The sequence below is a fragment of the Ambystoma mexicanum genome, chromosome 6p, assembly GCF_040938575.1.
Source record: "Ambystoma mexicanum isolate Mex_15411 chromosome 6p, UKY_AmexF1_1, whole genome shotgun sequence".
In the NCBI taxonomy this organism is placed as follows: domain Eukaryota; kingdom Metazoa; phylum Chordata; class Amphibia; order Caudata; family Ambystomatidae; genus Ambystoma; species Ambystoma mexicanum.
The window spans coordinates 469,179,757-469,203,839 of record NC_090935.1 but is presented as its reverse complement, the minus strand read 5'-3'; the positions used below and the strand labels follow the sequence as shown (position 1 = coordinate 469,203,839).

General features: G+C 46.9%; 1 protein-coding gene across 2 annotated transcripts in view; it reads left to right on the top strand.

Moving 5' to 3' along the window:
• ARL15 (ARF like GTPase 15) overlaps window positions 1-24,083 on the top strand; it is a 1,924,177-nt gene that overhangs the window by 200,263 nt on the left and 1,699,831 nt on the right. Inside the window, exon 2 of one of the 2 annotated variants that reach the window (XM_069627265.1) lies at window positions 4,214-4,270. The exons of the other annotated variant lie outside the window; for it this stretch is intronic. Within the exon in view, the coding sequence (XP_069483366.1) occupies window positions 4,214-4,270 (57 nt within the window). The remainder of the gene's footprint in view (window positions 1-4,213; window positions 4,271-24,083) is intronic. 2 annotated transcript variants of the gene reach the window in all.

The following is a 24,083-nucleotide window of genomic DNA, read 5'->3' as shown; positions in this document are numbered from 1 at the left end:
CTACAGGCTCTTTCTGTACTAGACCCCTTTGTAACAGTTCACAAGGATAAGGTGGTTCTACGCACACACCCAAGGTTTGCACCAAAATTCATCTCGAAATTTCATGTAAACCAGTCAATAGAACTACCAACGTTCTTTCAAAACCCTTCTAGCTTGGGAGAAAAAAGTCTGCATACTATACTATCCTTACTCTCCCAGTACCCACTCGAACTACTGCCCTCCCACCTCTGTTTGTCTCACATTCTTCTCTCACTACTTCCTTCACTCTCGCAAACACACTCACTAACGGCTTTACACTTGAAAACTGGTACCACTCTTTCACAATCAATATCTCACTTGCACTCTGCTCCAACTCTGCCACCCGATCTACGTGATTTTTACGTCACAGAAAAGTCTGCGACTGAAAAGTTTGCTTGAGAAATGTGCAAACCACAAAAGGGTTGCACATTTCCCATGCGAACACGCATTCAAAACCCCTACATAACCCCACCCACAACATACCCACAACACTCCCCCCACCCACACCCTCAACACACCTCCGCCTACACCCCCAACATACACAAACCCTACTTATCTTTTTTACATGCTGAGTCCCTGTGCCGCCAGTTCCCTTTGACTTCCGTGATCGTTAACTGGCGCCGCAGGGTCCTTTTTTAAAAACATTTTTATTTTTTGGATTTTTTTTTGGGGAGCTGCAGGTGTCCCACCCCCCCCCCCCCCCCCGCGAATCCCACGCACTATACCCCGCAGCCCCTGCAGTATTTCTTTTTATACTTACCTACAGTGCTATCACCAAAGGTTCAAACCTTTGGTGTTCGAACCTTTGGTGGTAGCATTTTTCTGACTTTTTGTATGCCCTTTTTTTTCAGTCCGATCATACAATTCCTCTGCCATCACTTATTCAGCACTCTTCTCTGTCCATCTTCTGCCTGATATCTCTGTCCACCTCCACACCTTCTGACCTCACCTATGCAAACCACACTCTGCCCTTCACTCACTCACCTTATTTAATGTATGGCTCCTGCCTTTAACACCCCCTCTAAGCCCCTCCCCATTTTCAAGCACGGTTTTGTTTGCAGTGTCTGGCCCCTCTGCTGGTTGTGGCTCTGGAATTTCTTTTTTCTTATCACTTTCCTCCTGCTCGGGTGAGTTTGTTGTTGAATTCTGCTTGGGTAAGATTTCCGTGTCTGTTTCCTTGCAATCTCTTCTCACTACCAGTTCATTTTCTTCTGCCCACCTTTTTTATGGGGTCCGTTTGAGATTGACAGGATGAATATTTGGTTTGTCAATTCTGTTTGGCAAAGATATTCCCACTCCATTCCCTGTCTAATTAATTTAATTCTCCTACATCTGGTTTCGGATTTCTTTTTTGCTCCCAGGTGCCATCTGGGGGTTGTTGCGCTCAAACAGGAAAGAGAAAAGCACTGGCTGGAAAGAGTACTGAGAGGCATTGTATGACGCTGGGTGGCACCATTGGAAACATGCATGGCACGCGAGGAGGTAACAGACGAGGCCCCACCAACTCCCTCTCCCTACTTCTGGGAGGGGGTTCTAGTCTCCGTCTGAGAGGGCCATGACCCTGCACCTGTCACAATGTAAAAACCCATGCTTCTTTTATAAAAATGTCTTCGAAAATATATGGGTGGAAATGAGGGAAGCAATATACACGTTTGGAATGGTATTAAAAACACACAAAGCAAATCTGCACAAATCCACTTAATTAGATGTCACTTGTGGCCAACCCAGGAAGGCCGTTTTGGGGTTGAAGCCCTTCTGATCCTCTGGAACTCCTCCTTTTGGCCCTTGATGACTGGGCTACCTCTGCTTGCTTCCCCCTTGGATAAAGAACCTCTGGGCTAACCTTCAGCCCACTGTTGCTAATTCCCAGTTTACCCCAATGCTCCTTCCTATGCGTTCCCTGCTAATCAAGTCACTATGGTGAAATCCACGCTATCTTCTAGGCTTCTATATGGTAACGCCTTTTACCTTTGCTTCCCGCCATTCCCGATGAGATGATTTCAGGTTATTGAAAATGCTGCTGCTGGCTTGCTGGCAGGGACGGGAAGATCCGGCCTTGTCTCCTTCACTGATCAGTGTCACTTGTTGCAAGTTCAAATGCATGTGGTCTGTAAAGTGTTGGTCATTACCTTCCAGGCTGCACATGGGCTCAATATCTTGGTTCTCATTATCACATTTCCACTAAAATAAATAGCTGCTCATCGGTTGCGCTCCATTTCTGTCCTCTTTTTTGAAGAATCCAACTTCTTCGTGTTTGCCGCTGAAAACACAGGTAGCTCATTTCCCAATAGACCTTGGGGTGAATGTGTGCACCGGAGACTCCATGAATAGAACGCCCACGGCATCGTTTGTCTCTCCTGACCCCTGGATCCAGTTGTGCAGGACATTTCGAGCCTTCCTTGAGAGGTCTTCTGATTGGGTCCATTCAGAAAAATGTTTACCACCATCTTTTTGAAGATGTGGTCTTTACCCCGTTTGGCATGACAGCTCACAGTATCCTGTTATAGCCCACCCCACGCATATTTCATCCGGGATTCAGAGACCCCAACCTGGTAGAGAGCCAGAAAGGGTCGAATCTCGGGTAGGCAGAAGATCGAGCGTTGCTCACCCCTACGGACTGTCTGTGGGTTTGGGAAACAAAGGATGCACAGTAGACTTTCCTGGGATAGTTCAAGGGTCTCAATGTTTGCCCTGCTAATCCTGTGATGACGCTCGTGTCCATCATTGTCACCAGTGCTCCCTTTGATATGCAGCCAAATAAGGGAGCGAGCTAGAACAGTCGGAGAGGTCACAATACCAAATCCCACACATGCATTTCAAGGCACCGGTGTGCATTGTGGGAAACCAGTCCATAATAAATGTAGACACAACTAGGACTTGACTGTTATGAGAGTTCATCTCACAAACGTTAAAAGAACAGAAGAGAAAGCAAAATGTCAGTGTGAATCTGGCATGGGGGCACATGCGGGTCTTCTAGCAAGAAGTTCTAGAACGTGCGAATGTTTCTTCATTTTTTTTACTTGTCCACTTCATTTAGAATTCCATAAGCCCCCTCAGTTGTCGCTTTTAGAAGACACCGTCTAGTGCATTTATAAAGCACCCCTTCACCCAGAGGTATCCTTTGACTGAATAACTGATGATGTTAGTGGGTGCTTTACTCCACTGAACCACAGTGACTTACAAGCAATCATTCGAAAATAGGGTCTCCCAATACCAAAATAGAGAGCACGAGGAAAGGGGTAGTTGTAGGAAATGAGACGAGTTCACTGTCCATTGTAATTCATTCATTGAACGCAACATGCATCTTTAAATCTTTTCCAGTAAGAAAGCTTGGTTGGTTAAGATAATCCTTGGATGGTTCGGAGGATCTGACCATTGCAGGTTTGGCTCCCATCAGGCTGACGAGAAGCAGATAGCTGGCGTGCATTGGGTTACAAGCATGTGTGCATACTGTCATGCTGAGACCTTCTATCCGCGACTCCCAGCGATGCTTCCTCCTAGAAATGGATGTTTACAACATTCAATGGAAGGGGACAAAGAGAGATTAAGGGAGAGTGGCAAAAATAGAATTCCCCATTTAAATAGATATTTCTGTACCACCTTTTCACGTAGAAAAGTCCCACTTTTTGTATGCTACTTGCAAGCATTAATTGGACTATGCCTGATCCTGCACGCTGTAACGAAATAAGGGCCAGGGTTGGCAAATGCGTAATACTCGTGTCTTGAAGTGAAGAAACATTTATTTCTATTTAAACATGCCAGATGATGCAGGGAACTCGTGAGTGTGATATCTTCATAAAAGTAGCAACTTCATTTAGTAACTGCACCTGTTGGCAGTCATTTGTTGTGATTTGTTTAGCCATAAAATGTGTAGTATTGCACATACATCGATATTGCAGAGCGTGCGCCAGATTTGCAGTAGTAGGCTGAAACCCCAACACCCCTGGAATTGGGCATGAATTTCTGGCTACTTGGGTAAGCTAACTGATGTAGCAGGGTGGGTAAAAGCTATCGCCCCTGCTTACCCTCCAATGACAGAGCGCTGTACAACATTTGAATACCAATAATATCTCACGCAGTTTGTATACACCTCATTAATTCTCTAAAACAAAAGTTGCGAAGATAATGAATTGGGAATGAGGTTACCTGGCGTTTTACAATTCCTGGTAACCGGCCTTTCTTTTGATCTTTCTAGACTATGTCTGAATGCATCCAGATCTCTTGTGCGGTTTGTAGAATTGCCCTTTACACGGTAAGATATGTATATTTTTGCTCATTCTAACTGTATTCTGCGTAATGTACCAAACACATTTTTGCATGTGTTGATGCATATAGGCAGTAGCGGCTCTAGAGAATTTGTATTCTGTTTGGAAGTTGTGGTTTCACTCCGGAAAGGAGGTTGCAAAAGGGCTAAACAGCCAATTTTGACATATTTTATAGAAAATGTGCGTTTGTGTTTCATCAAATATGATTTGACTTTTAATAGCAGGGTTCAAGCAAATGTCAGTAACGTTTGTTAAAAATTGCTTTTTTACAGTGTAATAGGATTGCCAATGAATCATGTGATGATGTTGATACTTCTTTTTAGAAATAAAAACAATATACAAAAGAGGCAATTGGGGCTCCGTGGGGTAGGGATGGTCACTGTAAACTCACCCTCAACCTTGAAAGGGACTTCCAGCTCCCTAACCTAGGCTCCCTACCCTGAAAAGGCTTGTCAGGAGATTTGTTTATACTGGTGGGCTACCCCTAGTGTCTAGGATGATCCTGATCTTGCCTTGTCTGTCTGTCTGTCTCTCTCGAGGGCCTCCTACGTTACACTTACAGGGATAGTCTGGTGGTCTTGTTTTTACCACTCCACTTGCTAGTCTTTCACGTGCTATCCTCATCCTCTTCCAACACTCCTCTTCTCACCCCCTCGCACAGCATCTTCTATCCTCATTGTATCACTTCTCTCACTCCTCCTGTCTTTACTCTCCACGGGTCTTATTTAATCTTCCACTACTCCTGTCTTTAATCTCCTCCATCCTTCTGATCTTACTGCTCATCCTACTGCTCCTCCTCTCCCTAGTTTTATTGCCCATTTCCCCTCTCCGTCGCCCCCCCTGACTTCACCTCTCACCCTTACTTTCTACACTCCCTCCTAACTCTTCTGATCTTAATCCTTTGGCTCTCTTTCGATCACTCACTCACTTGCATCCACACACAATTTCTACCACTCTCAATCGCATCACATTCCCTTCACTCTCTCCAAACATTTCAAAACTCTTCTCCAAGTCCTCCTCCACCTGCTGCACACTCCTCTCTGGTCACCTGATCCTCCTCCTCCTCCTCATCCTCCACTGACCACACCCGAACACCTTTCATTGAAGACGGACTCTCCTGGTTTAATTCATCCCTCTTTTTGATGCATAGAAACCTCCTAAAGCCTACATTGAGCACACTGGTCACAACACATCCCATCCCCTCTCTTTGTGGGCTTAAATTTCTCCTGGGAGTCTCACCCTCTTTTCATGCGCCATATAATTTCAGCTCTCCATGTGGTCTCTGGCATAGTTTGTTTTCTGTCCTTTGCTGCATTTGTTAAGTCACTCTCCACAAAGGTTTTGGTGAGTTGGTCCCGGTTCCAGCTCTGCCACTGTTGGTCCGCTGTTACCCTGAAGTATCTTCCTTGGGGGCAACCACTTCTTTCCTTCTGTTCCTGGCCAGTTATTGACTGCTGGATGCAGCTGACTCATGGTCCTTTTTTGTTTGTTTCTGGACAGTGCTGCCTCCAGAGAACAACCTTTAAGGTTAGAAAAAGACATGGCCATAGTAGAAGATGGGCACTGGGATCGGGAAAGGGGTACCAAGGTGCACACATGTATCCATGCATGCCAGGAATGGGGGACTCTCTCATCTCCCCCACACCAACTCTGGGATGGCTGGCTCTGGCAGTTCCCTGGTAGGTCGCCTACCCTATGTCTAGAAGGGTCTTTGGCCTTCCTTGATAGGGTTCACATCCAGTACGGCTCATATAGTGTTGGTGTCATTGTGGCACGCTATATGGGATGACATACTCGCTACCAAAAGTTAAAAGGATAGGAATAGGGGAAGATGGGTACACCCTGTTTTTCTTTTATACGGTCTGAAGGCTCCCTCCTCAGCCACATAACAAAGCTATACAGCAACTTATTAGAGATGGGTAAGGTGCCCCAATCATTCAGCAAGGCACTGATCACAGTAATACCCAAGGAAGGCAGAGATCCTGTGCAGTGCTCCTCATATTGCCCCTTCTCACTATTAAATGTTGACAAGAAGATTTACATAAGAATATTGGCCACCCTTATGGAGGAGGCGCTGCCTCGCCTGTGCATCCGGACCAGGTTGGCTTTATTGCGGGATGACAGGGGGCGTATGCAGTGCGGAAGACCCTCAATCTCATGGAATACGCACAGAGGGAGGGAGGGGACTACGCCCTCCACAGCTTGGACGCTGAGAAGGGGTTTCGACAGGGTGGAGTAGGGCTTCTTATTTGCGGTGCTCTGTAAGCTAGGAGTCAGGGACAGAATGCTGCGCGCTCTCTGGGCAATATACGCGGATCCCACTGCAAGGGTGGTGGTCAATGGGCGGACCTCTAGGGACTACCATCTCCAGAGGGGAACGCAGCAGAGTTGCCCGCTGTCGCCTCTTGTGCGCTCCGTCAGTCGAGCCATTAGGAATCAAAATCAGGCAGCGGTACTAATAAATTGCATAAATAAGGGTACTGAAGAAGACAAGTTGAGCCTTTATGCCTTTGACACCCTCCTCAACGTGAGCAAGATCGCCAGCTCAGTTCGGGGGGCATTTGAGGTGTTGGGGGAGTATGGGAGGGTGTCTGGTTTCAAATCCTTCTACTTCCTCTTTAGCCGTGCAACAGAGGACACGGGCGGGGACCCCTTGGGTCTGGGGGTACCGATTTGAGTGGGGCAAGTTCAAATATCTGGGTGTACGGATATCCAAAAATCTCGATGGCCTGTAATCGGTTAACTAACCACCCGGCAGTACACAGGCTCTTCGAAGACCTGCATGCTTGGTCACGGCTGACCCTGTCCTGGCTCGGCAGCCTTAACGCAGTCAAGATGACCCATGGATCATGTACTTGTACAAAACACTGCTGTTTGCTATGCCGGATCTCCACTTTGCGGAGGTGAAACGTAGGAAATAAATGCGTCCACATAGAGAACCACTGGTTACGACTGGTGACCCTGGGCAAATGGATCTGGGCCCCACACGAGGCGCTCCCCTGGTCGGCCCAGGCACACAGGATCCTGGGCCTGCTATTGGCATTGTGGAAGCAGAAAAAAGAAATGGTCGGTGTGACCCCCCCCTCACTCCCGAGCCACATCGTGGCTCCACCGGTCAGGGATGATATCCAAGACACATCCTTTTTTCAGGATTGGTATGAGGCAGGGTTGGAGCGAGTAGGCCAAGTGTTGAAGTGTGACACATTTGTAGAAATTGATACCTTGGAGGACACCCTGCGCATTGAGAGGCTGTCCGTAATCGGGTACTTTCAACTGAAAGGGGTGCTGATAGCAGCTAAATGGAAAGATAAAATACAAAAGGAATTGACGGGGACGTGCTGGACACTGAGACATCCACAAAGGGCCTGATTTCGGGGCTCTGTACCAGAGCCTCTTGGAGGCGATGGCAGGGGATACAGGTCTGCACAGGAGGAAGTGGGGAACTGGGCATGGATGTTGGGAATTAATTATGGGGGCTATTGTGCAGGAACGTGCATAAAACATCCATAGCGTGTCAGTATAAGCTGCACGGTATGAAATTGCTCTACAGATGGCAGAGGGACCCAGTACGCCTCAAGAATTTTCCCGGGGGTAGACCCCAGATGTTGGAGGGGATGCTGTCAGTGGGCCGACTATTGGCATATGTAGTGGCCGTGTGTGAAGGTGCAAAGCTTCTGGAAGGAAGTCTTGGGGTGGATAAGGAACTTGGATGGGATTGAACGTGACTTGGGCCCACTACTGGTGTTGTTTGGCCTGGAAGCGGATGAAGGGGGTTGGAAGAAGCTGCTCCACATGTTGCTGGCCGCACGCGCTTGTTTAGCGGTGGGTTGGAAGAGGGCGTCGCTCCCATGTGAGCGACAGTGGGCTTTGAAGGCGAGGGAAATTTACGACAGGAGTCCCTGACTGATGTTACATGACCAACGCCTGCCACGAGAGGCAGAGTGGTCTGCTTTCCTTGGCAAATACAGCTCTGAGGTCCAGAGCCCGAAGTAGCTATGCAGAGAGGTGAACGGGGGCCTTGGAGTGAATGGCCCGATGTGGGGGACGCTTGAATATGCCCTCGGGTAGAGGACCCTCTGAAGTAGGAGAAGAAAAGCAGGCCCGACTGCTGAAATGCTAGACTGGCACAGCAATGCCAGAGAGTTGAACTATGATTATTGTCCCCCTACTGTTCTTTTTGGGGGGTAAGGTGGGTGGAGGTCTGATATGTTTTGTTTGAAATAAAACGTTAGAATCAGCTGAATCCTTGTGCCGTGTCTGCGGACCGCCATCTATTGCTTTGTATTGAATTATCTACTAATAAAACCAAGTTGAAAAAAAAGGATAGGAAGTGCGTCACCAGATGGAAAATCCAGGCAAATGCCACGTTCCCAGATTAGGTCACAGAGCTCCGAGGTTACTTGCAACTCCCTTTTCACACATGGTAAGAGATAGTTAATTCCTTATCATCACAGTCATCCCCTCCAGTGCTCGCACTTTTGCAACGTACCTTTCATTTTTTCATATGTAGAATAAACGTAGAATCTGTTACGTTTGGCAAAAGAAACCAACCAAGGCGGAGTTGCGATGCCAACAAATAATTGTAAGCAGATTTAATAAAAAAGCCTTTTTGTACTTAAACAATAAACAAAAGAGCATTTTTTTTAATGTCCTCGATCACCACTGTCATAGTTTCAAAGCACCTATCCTTATTTGAAAATTGCCATTTTGTGTCCTAATCTGAGGAAACTGGACCTCAGTCTGCTGGAGAAAAGTGTGTGACGGCTATTGTCAGAGGGTAAATAAACAGGAAAAGAAGTTGCAGAAGGAGGGAGGGGAATGCAGTAGGTGTAGAATGTTTGGCATTCGAATGGATGATTGTTGGTCCACACTATACAAACTAAGTTCTGCAGAGAATTGACATAGAGCTGTGTGTGCTGCAATAGTATACAGATTGTTTCCAAGCAGCTTTGCAGTAATAAAAAGACAAAAAGGGTGTAGTGTTGTGTCTGAGGGGCACAAGATCATGCTCTGGCAATCCTGGTAGATATGTAGGCTTAAATACCTAAGAAGTTAAAGTACGTCCAGTAAATTCCTATCTAATTCTGAGACGCCAAACCAGAGCCAGAGGTATAGTCCAAGACTAGTACATGTAAACGGGGGAATGTTGTTGCTAACACAAGAAATACTAAACATTTTTAAAACATACTTTTTTTCAAGCATCTACATGTAAAATACTGTGTGTTTATTCATTGTTCTTGGAGAGGATAATTATGAACTAACCCCTTAATGAGAGGTACCGTTTGGTGCAGGCTGTGGCAGGCTTGCTGTGAATGATCCAAATAATTAAGAATGATATGCAAATTCCATTTCTTTCCACCTACCTAAACTGTTAAGGATATACTCAAGACAGCCACTGGATAAGATCTTTTTAATTCCCTGGCTAGATAAAAGAAAATGTACATGCACATAGATGGAGTGTAAGATTACAGTGCCCCAACTTATTGTTAGGACAAGAGATCACAGTAATATTTTGAAGCAGCTTACAATCGTTTCACTCGTGCACTTAGACAAAAAAGGTTTTGTTTATATATCTGATGCATGATTCTGTTGAGGAAACGAGGATTCCCGCAACTATTTACAATGTACGGTCCATGTAGGGTCCATGAGCAGAATAATAGTAACTGGTCATCAGAAATCTGGACATTGTTTGCTCCATCGAGACAATTGATACTGTGAAAAGAAGGTGCTCGGTGCCAAACTGATGGAGAAATGTGTTTATTCAATAGACAACTATAAGCTGCTGCCTCGAGGCTCACCCTTAACTGCCACTACTTTGTGTTGCTGCTTGTTGCACTCCGGTTCTAGAACTATGGTGCGGCATCAGCAGCAACATGAGGATTAAATTCATACAACACCACTCCCTTTTTATACCTGACATGACGACAAACACTGTAGTGTCTCACAACATAGACAACAAAGAGATTAGTATAAGGAAATAAGTGGAGCCATGGATCAACATTAGCGTTTCAACAAATCTAACCTAAACATAGAACTTGCCCAACTATAATCAGAACTTCTGCTCCCCTCCCGTGTGCATTCGTTGACCTTGTACTTGATGCATGGGGAGGTGTTTCTGGAATCACTGAAACCGGACTGGATTATTTGATATTCGGCCTCTGGCTTTTACTCTTTGGACAATGGTGGTTTGGTGTGGGGTATCAATGTTTGACTCCCTTTGGTTCTGGTTCCTTTTGTTCTTGTTGTTCGGACTTACAGGCTCAGATTTTGACACCTTAGTTGGGGAGCTGGCGAGATTGTTCCTTTGAAAAGTCTGGGGTTGAGCTAGACGTACCATGGGATGAATGCAACAATCACACTCCTTTTGCATATAAGATGACTTGAGAGTGGTAGCTTGGGTAAGATGAGCAACGCGTTCTACATTCCATACCCTACCACCAGATGTTCGAACTGCTCCAGATGGTGCCTGGGTGACTGGGGGAGAGGAGAACTTGGATAATCATTTATTGATTGCCCCAAGTAATTTAACCTTGACCCAATCCTCTACATGAAAATGGGATGTTGAAACATCGCTACCGCAGAAGCCAACCCGAAGTTCATTCATTAAAAACTGGCATGGTCCAAAGGGAGTTACAAAAGCAGTGAGTTTTCTAGAATCTTCTGTTAGTTTCATTTGGTGGTATGCTGACCTTCATTCTAGAGTGTAAAAAAACTTGGCTACAGTGATTCCCCTCACAATCTCAGAGATGCTGCGAAAGGGGGTATGTGTGTTGATTTGAATGCTTTTGTTCAGGCTAGGAAGATCTACACACATCCTGATGTCATCATCTGCCTTACTGGCTAAGACAATTGAGGTAACTATTCCATACTTTCCACTCTTTGTCCAATGTTTGCTTCGATCATTTCCCTGAGTTGTATTTTGAATTGGTCTTGCAGCCAACCTTTTTTTTTCAGACGATGCAATGCTGAAAGGGTTTAATTTTGTCTACAGTCATGGTAAATACTCTGGAGAACTGTTGTTCTAGTTGGAGAAATAATGTCTGAGCCTTGTTTGCTTTCAGTCGCGTTTTGTAGCGGATTGCCAGCTTAACCTGTTCATCGTTGTTGGTGCTGCCCTTGCTTATTTATTAGTATTTGTCGGTCCTTGCCAGGATGAGGATGTAACGTTAGATGGAAAGTGGCCTGATGTTTCCCATTTTATTGTTTGTAAAAATATGGTCCAATGGTAGATTTGACCAAATACGGTCACCACCATTAGTTTGAAGCCGAAGATACCGAACATGAAGAGCCGGGGTTGCAGGGGTGTCCCTCTGCTCCCAATGTTTGGTATTTTCAGCTTCGGGGCTTCCTCAACATTGGAGGCGGCGGACCTAAAAATGAAAGGGTCCCTGCAGCGTCAGATCCGACCTGCGTTAGAGGGAAGGAACTTTGCCGCAAGTTACAGGAGAGGTGGCGGACTGAGAAAAGTTAAGTAGGGGGGATTGTGGGTGTACTGGCGGGTTTGGGAGGGGCACTTTTTTTTTTCTTTTCACTGAGGTAAAAATGTATTGGTGCCAAAAATGACTACGGTCAATTCCCCACTGCAAATCTTTTTACCTCGGTCAAACAACCCAAATCCATGTTTCCAGCTGAGAACTGGAGTACCTCTCACAGCTGTGTTTGTTGCCAACTATTTACCATCTTTTGTACCCCATTAGTGCTTGAAGGTAGCTGAACATCCTTATAAGGTTTCCTGAATATGACATTGTTTAAAAGGAGATTGGGTGTGGTGGGTGCTGGATGGCGGACTTCCAGAATAAGATTATGCTGGCACAATTTTGCTGGAATTAGCATATAGGGATCCGGAGTCTGGAATGAGGGATATGACTTGGCCTGCTATATCTACTCATATGGTAGATCTCCGAGATCTCACTTCTTCTTTCAACCCAATGAGGGCCAGATCCATGTTCGAGAGATGGCTGGTGAGTCCATCCTCCTCAGGGGTTCCATTTGTGTAGTTAGTCAATGGTGGCTATGTTGGGCATTGGGGACACTGTAGGCTGTCACTAGAAACTGCTTATCCCCACTTGCCCTATAAGCTTACTTGTGAAAAAATTATTGGGACGTCCACATGCTGTGCATTTACAGCCCCAAGCTGGATATCCCTTGTACCCCGACGTATGTTCTGCTGCCAAATCTTACACTGCAAGCAACTGAAGGTCTGGCGGATGAACTTGGCTTGTGGTTGAACTTGTTTTGGAGGTTTGCTGGGTGTGACCTTTCAGGGTGTTCGGCTCTGCTTAGTTTACATATGGGGCTCAATGCTTGCCCTGAAACACGTAGGTGTGCTTTCTCCTTGCCAGAGGCGTTGCTCCATCGATAGACTGCTCTATGCCCAAGGGGACGATTTCATCCAATGTACGTTCTCCAGCGAACCAGAAGCAGTCTCGCACATTATGATTGTGTGCACCATGAATTGTTCAATTGTTCTTTTATGACATTGCTCTGGAATGTCCAAAATGTGCAACTCGCCGCTGGGGTGCGCAATTCTCTCTTCCAAGTTTTGTTCCCTGGTGTAGAAAAGATGCCTTTCCATGGACGTGTACACTTTTGGTAAGTAATACCTGTGAGCAACTCAAAGGTGTCTCACCTGCTAGTCCCCATGGATCTGTCATCCACGCGGCCAGGACACGGCCATCGCTTTTGGATCCAGTTCCTAGGGGTGGACCAGTGCAGGAGGATCACCTGGATGGGGGGAAGGGCGTTTTCTGGTGGTAGGACACCTGATGCTGAGACGCTATATCCCCTTTCCTCTAACACCTTTTCCCCATCCTACCAGGTAGGATACTTAGGAACTTCATCCTCACCATCCCCCTTTTCCTGACACACACTTTCTCACAGACAGCTCACTGTGAGAGAAAAAGGACTACTACTGGATCCGTATACCTGACTTGTCCCAACACAAGGGTCAGGCAGAGTCAGGCAATTACTGATAATTACACACACCTGACTTCCGTCACACTTCCCCACATGGATAAAAGGCAGAGCACGAAAGCACACTCTGAGCAAGGCAAAACGCACGTGGAAGCAGCAGTTCCGAGATGACAGTTTAATACGAGGAGAAAGCCGGCAAGACCAGAGAGGGGTGAAAGGAGGGAATTACCCTTGACCTTTTTGGAGAAGAACCGCGACTTTCAGGAGCCCTCCAGGAAAAGAAGCATAAGACCAGGAATTAAAGCTGAAGAACGGTACATTGTGTCGAAGGTACACGGATCCCTCCTGCGTTGAGAGCCAAGGGGGGGAAGGAGCAATTGCTGCCGTGGTACTGTCGTTGGCTCTCACAACAAAGCAGCGCCAGTAAAGTCAGCACAGCAGGTGAGTAGGGGAGACCGATAACATACCAGTCTGTGTTAGAACCAAGGTTGCAAGTGGCAACTTTGTATGAAGAAATCTACAATGAAATGTATGAGGCGTATGTGAACGACACAAACCTAAGTGAATATACAAGGAGTGATCAAACTTTTTTTAAATCAAGACCGGTGCCGTATACAGACTGGTCTGGCACCACATGGGTGCTAATTCGAAGGTCTCTGTTGGGTATCCAACTGAGAGTGTAAAATTGTTGAACTTTGAAATCAAAGTGGTTCTGCAATGGCTCCAGCTAAACCCTGTGCACTTTTGAAAGTCTTCGATAGCTAATAGGAACTGAAGTTGGTCCGAGCCCGACTGAGGGGGATCTGGGGTGAACTGTCAGTCAACCGAGAAAAGATATTGCTGTGACAAATGTGAATCTGACTGAGGGATGCCAACAAACTGAAATTGGTCTGAGCCCGTTTGAGGGAGACTGGTTGTGGAAAGGGATCCGAGGCCGGCAGAGGGGGTTTCGGGTTGAACCGTGAGTCACTCGAGAAAGAATTATTCTCCAGCATTGGATCTTTCATGGATTCACATGCTTAGAATATTCCCCGTCGTCAGACTGGGAACCCTCGGTACACATATATAGTCGTTTCCAATAGGAAAAAACTTCCGACACTTGTGTGTCCTATCCCCGTCTACGTCCTCTCCGGGGCCGCCCACGCACGCCCCGTTGGACGCAATGGTATACAAGCCACGCCCCCGCGGGTCCCGTCAGATTTCGGCCCCCCCAAAGAGAAAAGGGGGGGGGAGCCGGCTTACATACATATCTTGCACATTGCATTCCGGGGAGGCCGGTGGGCGCATGTGAATCCATGAAAGATACCAACGCTGGAGAAATGGAGTTACAGGTAAGAAACTACTCCCTTCTCCAGCATTGGATCTTTCATGGATTCACATGCTTAGAATAGATTGTATAGCAGTATCATCGAAGAAGGAGGTGAGAGTGCAATGTAATTTACATTCACAAAGACAAAAAACACCCCCAGTTCAAATATGTATGTAAGCCGCAACTTATTTTCTGATATAAGCATTTCCATAATACATAGTTATGCATCTATACACAATTATCCACCCACCTATATATATATATATATATATATATATATATATATGTATATAATAGGCAAAGTAAGCGACAACAGTTTCACCGTACTTGGCTTACCTCATTGAAACAGATGGCTTAGCACTGCCCGTCCCATCTGTACGTCATCCGCATGCTGCCTTTCCAGGCAGTAATGGCGTGTAAACGTGTGTGGGACAGACCATGCCGCCGCCTGGCAGATGTCTGTCAGAGGAATTCCTGCCCATAGAGCCGCGGAGGAGGCTGTCGATCTCGTGGAATGGGCTCTAGGGCGTCCTTGTAGGGGTCTCCCAGCCTTGGAGTGACTAAAAGTAATTGCCGAAGAGACCCAACGAGCCAGGCCTTGCTTGGAGATTGCCCTTCCTCTCTTCGACGGACCGTAGGGAATGAACAACTGTCTGGTAGTTCTGATATCTTGCGTCCTTTGCAGGTAAAATTTTAACGCCCTTTTGACGTCCAGAGTATGAAGGGCTTTTTCCGCCGTCGACGACGGGGACACAAAGAAAGTAGGAAGGACCAGGGTCGAGTGCTTGTGATAGACTGTCGGTACTTTCGGGATGAAAGTAGGGTTAGTTGATAAAATTACTTTGTCCTTAAAGAATCTCATATATGGAGGATCTATGACAAATGCCTGTAATTCCGACATTCTTCTAGCCGATGTAATGGCAATTAAGAAAGCCAGTTTCCAAGATAGGAACTGCATGGATGAAGAGGACATTGGCTCAAATGGAGGCTTCATTAAGGCAGCCAACACCACATTTAAACTCCACGACGGTGGGAACCGTTTCGTAGGGGGGAAAGTTCTAAAGAGACCCCTCATGAAATGTTTCACCAGTCTGTCACTGAATAATGGTGAAGACTGTCTCCTCCTCGTAAACCTTGAAATGGCCGCCAAGTGCACTTTGATGGACGATGATGACAGCCCACTCTCAGCTAGATGAAGAAGATACGGAAGAATTTGTTCAGGGGTTACTTCTAAAGGCTGAATTTCGTGCTGTGTTTGACACCACGTACAGAACCTTCGCCATTTGCATATGTATGATTTGTTAGTCGAAGGGGCCCTAGCCGCCTGCAGAATTCTCCGGCAATCCGACGAGACTTTCAAGCTGCCAAACTCTGAAAAGTCAGGAGCCATGCTGTTAAGTTGAGGCTCTCCGGATTGTGGTGCCACACCGTTCCCTTGTCCCTGGACAGTAGGTTCGGCACTTTCTGGAGAGTTATAGGCTGTTCCAACGACAGATGTAGGAGGTCGGAAAACCATGGTTGTCTCGGCCAATACGGTGCCACTAGAATGACCCGGCATTTGTACCTGCGAATCCCCTGGATTGTCCTCCGTATAAGGGGGAACGGAGGGAAAGCGTACAGGAATTTGTCCGTCCAAGGAAACGAGAACGCTTCCCCCAGGGATCCTTTTTGAGGCCATCTGCTCGCGAACTGTTCGCATTTCCTGTTTTCTTTCGTTGCGAAGAGGTCGTTTGAGGGGGTCCCCCACCTTTCGAAGATTATTTGTAGCTGACCGGTGTCCAGCTCCCACTCGTGTATTTGAGCCATTGTCCTGCTCAGAGAATCCGCTTGCACATTCTTCACACCCGGGAGATGGTAAGCCACCAAGGATATGTTGTGTTTCAACGCCCAGTGCCAGATCTTTTGAGCTTCCGCCGAAAGGGTCCTGGATCTGGTGCCGCCTTGCTTTATCAAGTAGAACATGGCTGTCGTGTTGTCTGTCAGCACTCTTACTTTTGATCCTTTGATATGTGGAAGGAATGATTTCAAGGCCCATCTCACTGCCCTCAGTTCCAGCACGTTGATGTGTAGGTGCGATTCGGTCGAAGACCATCTGCCCTGGGTTTGATGATCGTTCATGTGTGCTCCCCAGCCCGTCAGGGAGGCGTCCGTGATGATGGTGTTCTGAAATTCCGGCTCTTGTAGAGGAACCCCTGTGTCCAGGTTGTGAAAGATTTTCCACCATTGGAGGGATCTGATGACACCCTCGTCGTCGACGGTTATCCTGTCTGACCACCGGCCCGTGGCCTGCTTCCATCTGTCCGACAGAAACTCCTGTAGAGGCCTCATGAACAATCGGCAGTTTGCTACTAGGTGGATGCACGAAGCCATGGAACCCAGGATTTCCACATATTTTCTCACGGAAAATGTGCTCTGTAGGCGAAGTTGACTCGTCAGTTGTTCGATCTTCAATATTCTGTCTAGGGACGGTTTCACTATTCCCGAGTGGGTTTCGAATTGAGCTGCCAAGAACTTCAAGCTCCTTGAGGGCTTTAGAGAAGACTTTTCGAAGTTCACTGCGAACCCCAGTCATTGCAGAAGTTGTAAGGTGGCTTGTACGCTGTCGTTGGTCGACGCTGGGGAGGATCCCCTCACAAGCCAGTCGTCGAGGTACGGGTATACATGATGCCCTCCCTTTCGCAGCCAGGCTGCCACAGGTGCCAAACATTTTGTAAACGTTCTTGGGAAGGACTTTAGACCAAATGGGAGCACTGCAAATTGGTAGTGTGTCTGACCTACCATGAACCTCAGAAACCTCCTGTGTTTTTGACACACCGGAATGTGGAAGTACGCGTCCTGTAGATCTAGTGACGCCAAAAAATCGTCCCTTTGGACGGATCTGATCACCTCCTGCAGTGTAAGCATTTTGAATTTTTGACTCTGTAGGGTCTTGTTGAGGTCTCGCAGGTCGAGAATAGGGAGCCATTTTCCGTTTGGCTTCTTTACCACAAAACACCGTGAGTATACCCCTAGGCCTTTCTGCGATGCAAGGACTAATTCGATGGCGCCTTTCTGTAACATGAGTGTTACTTCCTGCCGCAAGATGTTTAGATGTGGCTGGGATAGGTGTATTGGTGGACATTTTGGAGGTTTGCATTTGAATAGTAGGGAATGTCCGTACCTCACAGTGTCCAAAACCCACTGATCTGTTGTGATGGTCTCCCATTCCTCGATGCAGCTTGACACTCTTCCTCCCAGAACGGTACGCTTCCCGTCATTGCTGGTCTTTCTGTTTGCTCGTCGACGACGAATAAGTTGGTCGTCTCTTGGAAGACTGGAAGTTTCTGCGCCGGCTTGAGGTCTGAGAGGCGCGTCTATATCCTTGGGAAGGATACGCTGATCTACCAAAAGATCTATCCCTGGTTGCTGAGAATCTTGAGTTTCCAGATGCTCCTCTAAAGGGACGAAAAGAACGAAAGGGCTTACCACTCAGTGAGAACCCAACGAGCGTGCTGTATCTGAGTCCTCCTTCATGCCCTTCAAGGCCTCGTCCACCTTTTCTCCGAAAAGAAGATCACCTTCGAAGGGCATGTCCAAAACTTTATACTGTACTTCGGGTCTGAAGTTGGTGCACTTAAGCCAAGCCTGGCGTCTTAGAACAACTCCGTTATTTATTTGTTTAAAACCCGAATCTGCCAGGTCCACCGCTATGTTAATAGCATGATTCGATGCTTCTTCGCCTTCTCGAACCAGGGACATCGGCGTTCTTCTATGTTCTTCCGGGAGGTGGTCCAGGATAGGTGCCAGTCTGTGCCACATCTCCCTGTCATATCTGGCCACAATCGCCAGGGAGTTAGCTGCTTTCACCGTTGAGGCCCCCACAGAAAGAACCTTCTTACCAAACACGTCTTGGCGCCTCGCCTCATTATCTGGAGGGGTAGAGCATTTTTGTTGGGCCTTTGCTTTTCTCGTCGCCGCCGTCGACACCACCGAGTCCGGTGTAGGTTGAGCCGAAAGACACTTCGGTGTAGAGTCTGGTACTTTAAATTTCTTTTCAATGCGGCCTTTGACAGCCGGCTCATAAAATGGGTGACGCATGGTTTGAACACCTTCTTTCTAGACATGGTCTAAAATGGGTATTGAGAATATTGAGCGTCTACTCTTGCCCATATGGTCAAAAAGAAAACAGTCCTTTTTCTCCTCCTGTTGGACCAGGCCAAACTCCTTGCACGCTTTTTCCATCATAGAATGAAAGGCACCTATATCGTCCGGTGGTGACGGGTGAGTGGGACTGTTTGGTGTTTCCATTTCCACATCCGACACCCAGGATGGATCCCTAGATGGTGAGAGGGATATATCTGACGCTGACCCGTGGTCAGATAGGGAGTCCGAAAGCTCACCTTTCTCCTGGACTGCTGGAGTAGTTGGAACCCCGATCGATCTGGTCGGGCGGTGTGAAGGGCCGGGCTCGTCGACGGGGGGTGTCGACGGTACAGGTGGAAGCCTTTCGTCCAGCGATTTCAGCAGCGAGTGTAAGGAGGACAGTACCTCCATGGACAGGGTCGCCTGAGCGCTTGGAGGTTGGGTAAACACCTGAGAGCAGGTTGCTCCTGATGGAAACCTGGCTCGTAGACTGAGGTCCTCCGGGCTCACAATTCTGAAGCCGTCGTCTTCTTTCGAGGCAATTGACGCTGCCTGTTCCTGTAGCAATGTGTCGGGCAACCCCATATCAAATACTTCTGGTCTCCAGGCCAGAACTTCCGTCGACGAGGACATCGTCGCCGAGGTCGTCGCTGGGTTGATGACGGGTGAAATCGACTGCGTCAGCGGCAGTGAGGACACCGACTGGTTCGTCGTCGTCGACGTTGGGCCTGCAGGTGGTTTAGGCGGTCCCGCCTTCACCGCGCTCTCCCTGCGTTTATCCGAATCTCTACTCGTGGCTGATCTGTGTTGATCGCCCGAGGAGGATTTAGGCCTCTCCTTTCCTTTCTTCGACGAAGATGACGAAGATGTCTTTCTTGCAGAGTCTTTAGAAGAGTGAGCAGCTAGTGAGGCTTCTGTGTGGGTCTGGTGTGGCCCGTGTAAAAGTCTTTTTTAGATATGTTCTAATTCTTATTTATTAACATTCTCAAGTACTCAAAGTTAATGTCACATTTACATGTTTGGAAAGCACCATTTGGCCCTAAGAGCTGTTGGTTTAAAGCTAACCTGGCTCTACTGCTGTAGAAGCAGGAGGTAAATAGCTCCCTGCTCCCCTCAATTTCGAACCCTGCTCTCTGGAGACACCATGCTGCCACCTTCTGCCAGGCAGCCCTCTTTGCAGTTCAGACCAGCCAATGAACAGCTAACATGTCATCGCAACCAGGAACTACTGCACTGTAAGCTTACCCATTCTGTATCAGGCTGCATTTTACACTTTCTGCTTCAGTTTAAACGGGGAATACACTGTTCTAGGATAAGATAAATGACAATGTCCTTCACGGCCCCATTTTATGTTGCTTATTGTGTTGATAGATGTATTAGCAGACATACTTAACGTATATATTACGGAAGCTCAATTTTTTGGATAGGAGTTATGCTATGACTGCTTCCTTTGGTGTATTTATAGAACTGTTTATTGAACAGAAAAAAACTTCCTTCACTTGCCAGTGTTGGGGCCATGGCTGTTATACAAATAATTAATTGGACATAGGGCAAGTGCATATTTACATATACATAGGGGAGCTACGATGGTAATTAATTGCCACTGAAATGAGCACTGCAGTATACATGTAATATTTTGACTTGGATAAAATATACATAGCCTTTTCTTTTTTTTTTTTACTCTTTTTTTTTTTATTGGTGGTCACAGAAAGATACACGGCACCATTGCACAGTTCATTTCACAGATACACAGAGTGCACTAATCAATGCATTTTTACAAAACAATATCATGGTGACAAGTCATCATCAGTAATCATGTTGCACAAGTAGTATCTAAAAGGGCCCCAGATGTCTTTGGGTCTGCATATCGCAGGTTGGGTCGAAACAAATTGCTCTTCTGATTCATTGACGTGTGTTAATTCTTATAGGAATTGGTTCCTACTCGGTGGCGCAGCGCTTTTCCATTTCTGTAAAATGCATTTTTTGGCAACAGCGCAAGATGTGTTGAACAATCTTCTGATTTTTTCAGAACGCTTGCCTATGTCGCCAAACAGGTATTTCTGGGGGTCAATTCAGGGGGAACCCGAGTAATTTCTTCCAATAGTTTTGCCACAGCCCTCCAGAAACCCTCCACCACCGGGCAATCCCAATACATATGAAAAGAGCCAGTAAGAGCATTACATTTAGGACAGGCATCTGAGGTATCTGGTGTGAATTTCACAATCCTGGCTGGTGTGTAGTGCAGCCTATTTAAAATTCTGAATTGGATCAACCTCAGTCCGGAGTTGAGCGAGACCTTCTTAGTGACTAAACAGTATCTAGCCCATCTTCCCTCATCGATGGGGACCTGCAAGTCTGCTTCCCATTGCTCCTTAATCTGATTCATTGTGGGGTGTGGGCCTGCACTGCAGCGTATAGCCTGGAGATTCCCAGGCCGTCTTTGGCTGTCACTAGCTGTAAACACAGATGAGGTGCGGGTTCATCCGTGAAGAGCGGACACCTTTTCTGAAATGCAGACCTCATACGATAGTATTGCAGTGTTTTCAGTGGCCTGTCGCCCAGCGCCCTCAGCAACAGTTCCAGGTCTAGAAACGTCCCATCGACAAACATATCGCCAAGCTTAATTTCGAAGTTAGGGTCCCAGGATTCCTGTATGCTCCTGTCATTTGTGGGGGGTATACCCGGAAAGTTCCACAAAGGTATCTCAGGGTTATAGGGTGTCACTAGTCTCAGTCTTTTATATATAGCTTCCCATGCCCTGACTGTGCAGCTAACCGGATTGTATTCACAAGTGTCTTTGTAGTGTGGATCAAAGATGACTGATTGTATGTTTGTGGGATGTATAGTGTATTCCTCTATCCATGCGTGGGGTTCATTACCAGCATCATTGTAACAACATTTCGCAAATTGTGCTTGTGCCACATAGTAATAAAGCTCGAAATCGGGGGCCGATATACCTCCCGACGAATAGGGTTCTGTCATTTTTTCCCATCCTATCCTCGCTGTCTTACCGTTCCAGAGAAATGTGACCGCCATGGATCTGAGTTTGGCAAAGAAGGCTCTGCCAGGCCATATAGGGATGTTGACAAAAAGGTATAGAAGTTTAGGCAGGATTACCATTTTAAGAATAGCGACTCGACCAGCTAGAGAGATTGGGAGTCACCCCCAAATCTGAAGCTTGGTGGTTAGAGCCTGCAAGGCACTTTCGTGGTTATCTATGTATAGTGTGAGCTTGTTTCTGGAAACCAGGATTCCCAGGTATCTAATAGGGTGTTCTGACCATTTGAGTCTGTCTGTCACTGCGGGGCATCTGGTGGCCGGTGTGAGCAGAAATATTTCAGATTTAGCCTTGTTTATCGTGTACCCAGCGTAATCTGCAAATTCCTGTACCTCTACCATAATGGGTGCTATGTTTATTTCGGGTTCACGAACATATAGCAATGTGTTGTCCGCATAGAGCGAGATCAGCTGGGTGGACCCCTTCATTTTTATCCCTCTATCCGCGTGTCTCAGTCGGACTGCGGCCGCCATTGGCTCAATGGTTAATGTGAACAGCAGGGGCGAAAACGGGCAACCTTGTCTAGTTCCCCTACCCAACAGGAACATCTCGGAAATAGCTTTGTTAGTCTGGACACGATTACTGGGCTCTGTGTATAACAGCCTTACAAATCATAGAAAGTTGGGCCCCACCCCAAATGGCTCCAGTACCACGGGGAGATAAACCCATGAGAACGAATCAAATGCTTTCTCAGCGTCGAGGGATATGGCCACTGCACTTCTTGTAAGGTCTATTTGCGCCATCACAACAAAAAGTCTTCGGAGGTTTAAGGCTGTAGATCTCGTGGGGATAAACCCGTTTTGATCCGGATGGACTAGGGTAGGGACTGCCGGCAGAAGCCAGTTCGCCAGGACCTTTGCGAATATTTTGGCATTGGTATTAATGAGTGACAGAGGCCTATAGGACGATGCATCCTGTGGTGGTCTCCTAGGCTTAGGGAGTACAGTTATTATAGCCTCTCTCATAGTTGGGGGTAATATGTTACCTTCGAGGGCTTATTCCCAGACCTGCATCAATATCGGAATGAGTTCCTTGTGAAACTCTTTGTAGAATTCGGCCCCCAACCGTTCCGACCCTGGTGCTCTACCTGCAGCCAATGCCTTGATTGCCTCTGTAATCTCCTCCGTAGTTACCGGTTGATCCATTGCTAAGCTTTGTTCGTCGGGGAGTTTAGGGAGGGAGAGAGCCTCAAGGTATATCTTAATTTCTGGGAGTGTTTTCTTGTCTTTATTCGAATATAATTCCTTATAAAATTCAACAAATTCCCCATTAATGTCTTCATCCCTGAGCATACCTTCCCCTGTGCCGTGTGTATACTTGTAATCTGAGTAGGTTGTTTGTCATGTTTAAGTACATTGGAAAGCGTCCTACCGGCCTTGTCACCCTCCCTGTATCTGCGTGCATGTATAGGGGCTGCCACGTACCGGACCTCCCTTGTGGCCAGTTTATCAAACTCCTGGAGGTATGTATGTATAAAAGCTAGTAATTCCTTATCTTGCGTACGTGTGTATGTTTTCTCTAATGCGTCTAGTTTGCCTTCAATGGATGACAACTCGGTTCTTACAGCTTTCAGCATACCCGTAGCTTTGGACATCAACACACCCCTTATCCAGACCTTGAAGGATTCCCAAACCGTTGAGTATTTGTCAACCGATCCCACATTGTTGGACAGAAACTCTGCAATTTCAACGTGGAATGTTTCTACCATCCCTGGGTCTCCCAACATTCCCCTTGGCATTCTCCACCTCCTGGCAGGACTCTGGGTATTCCGGAACACTAGTTCCAACAGCACTGGGGAATTGTCTGATAATGTCAGAGGAAGGATTTCACACCCGCCCACCACGGTCATCATAGACAAACCAATAATCGATTCTGGACTCGGAGTCATGCACCGAGGAGTAAAATGTGTATCTCCTGCTACCAGGGTGAGTCTCCCGCCAGGAATCCTCCAATACAAGTTGTGATAAAATATGCCTCAGATTTAGTACTGTCTTGCTTGGGGCCCTAACAATCTTCGAGGATCTGTCAAGAACCGGGTCCAGGGCTACATTAAAGTTCCCCCCACCCCCCAAAGGACATTGGGGACATCGAGTGACACAATTATCTGATATATATCCATATAGAAGGCATGGTCATCGATGTTTGGACCGTATGTATTGACCAGGAGTAGCAGTTGGGCAGCAACTCCACCCCCCCCCCCCAAACCATGAAATATCTACCCAGATGATCAACCTTGTGACCTCCCACCCTGAACCCAAGGTCTGGATGAATAAGGGTGATTACCCCTCTAGACTGGGATGAATAATTTGTGTGGAACCTTAGGGGACCCTATTTAGGGAGTATGTGAGCGTTACTCGTTCCCACTGCATGAGTTTCTTGTAGCATTAGGATTTGGGGA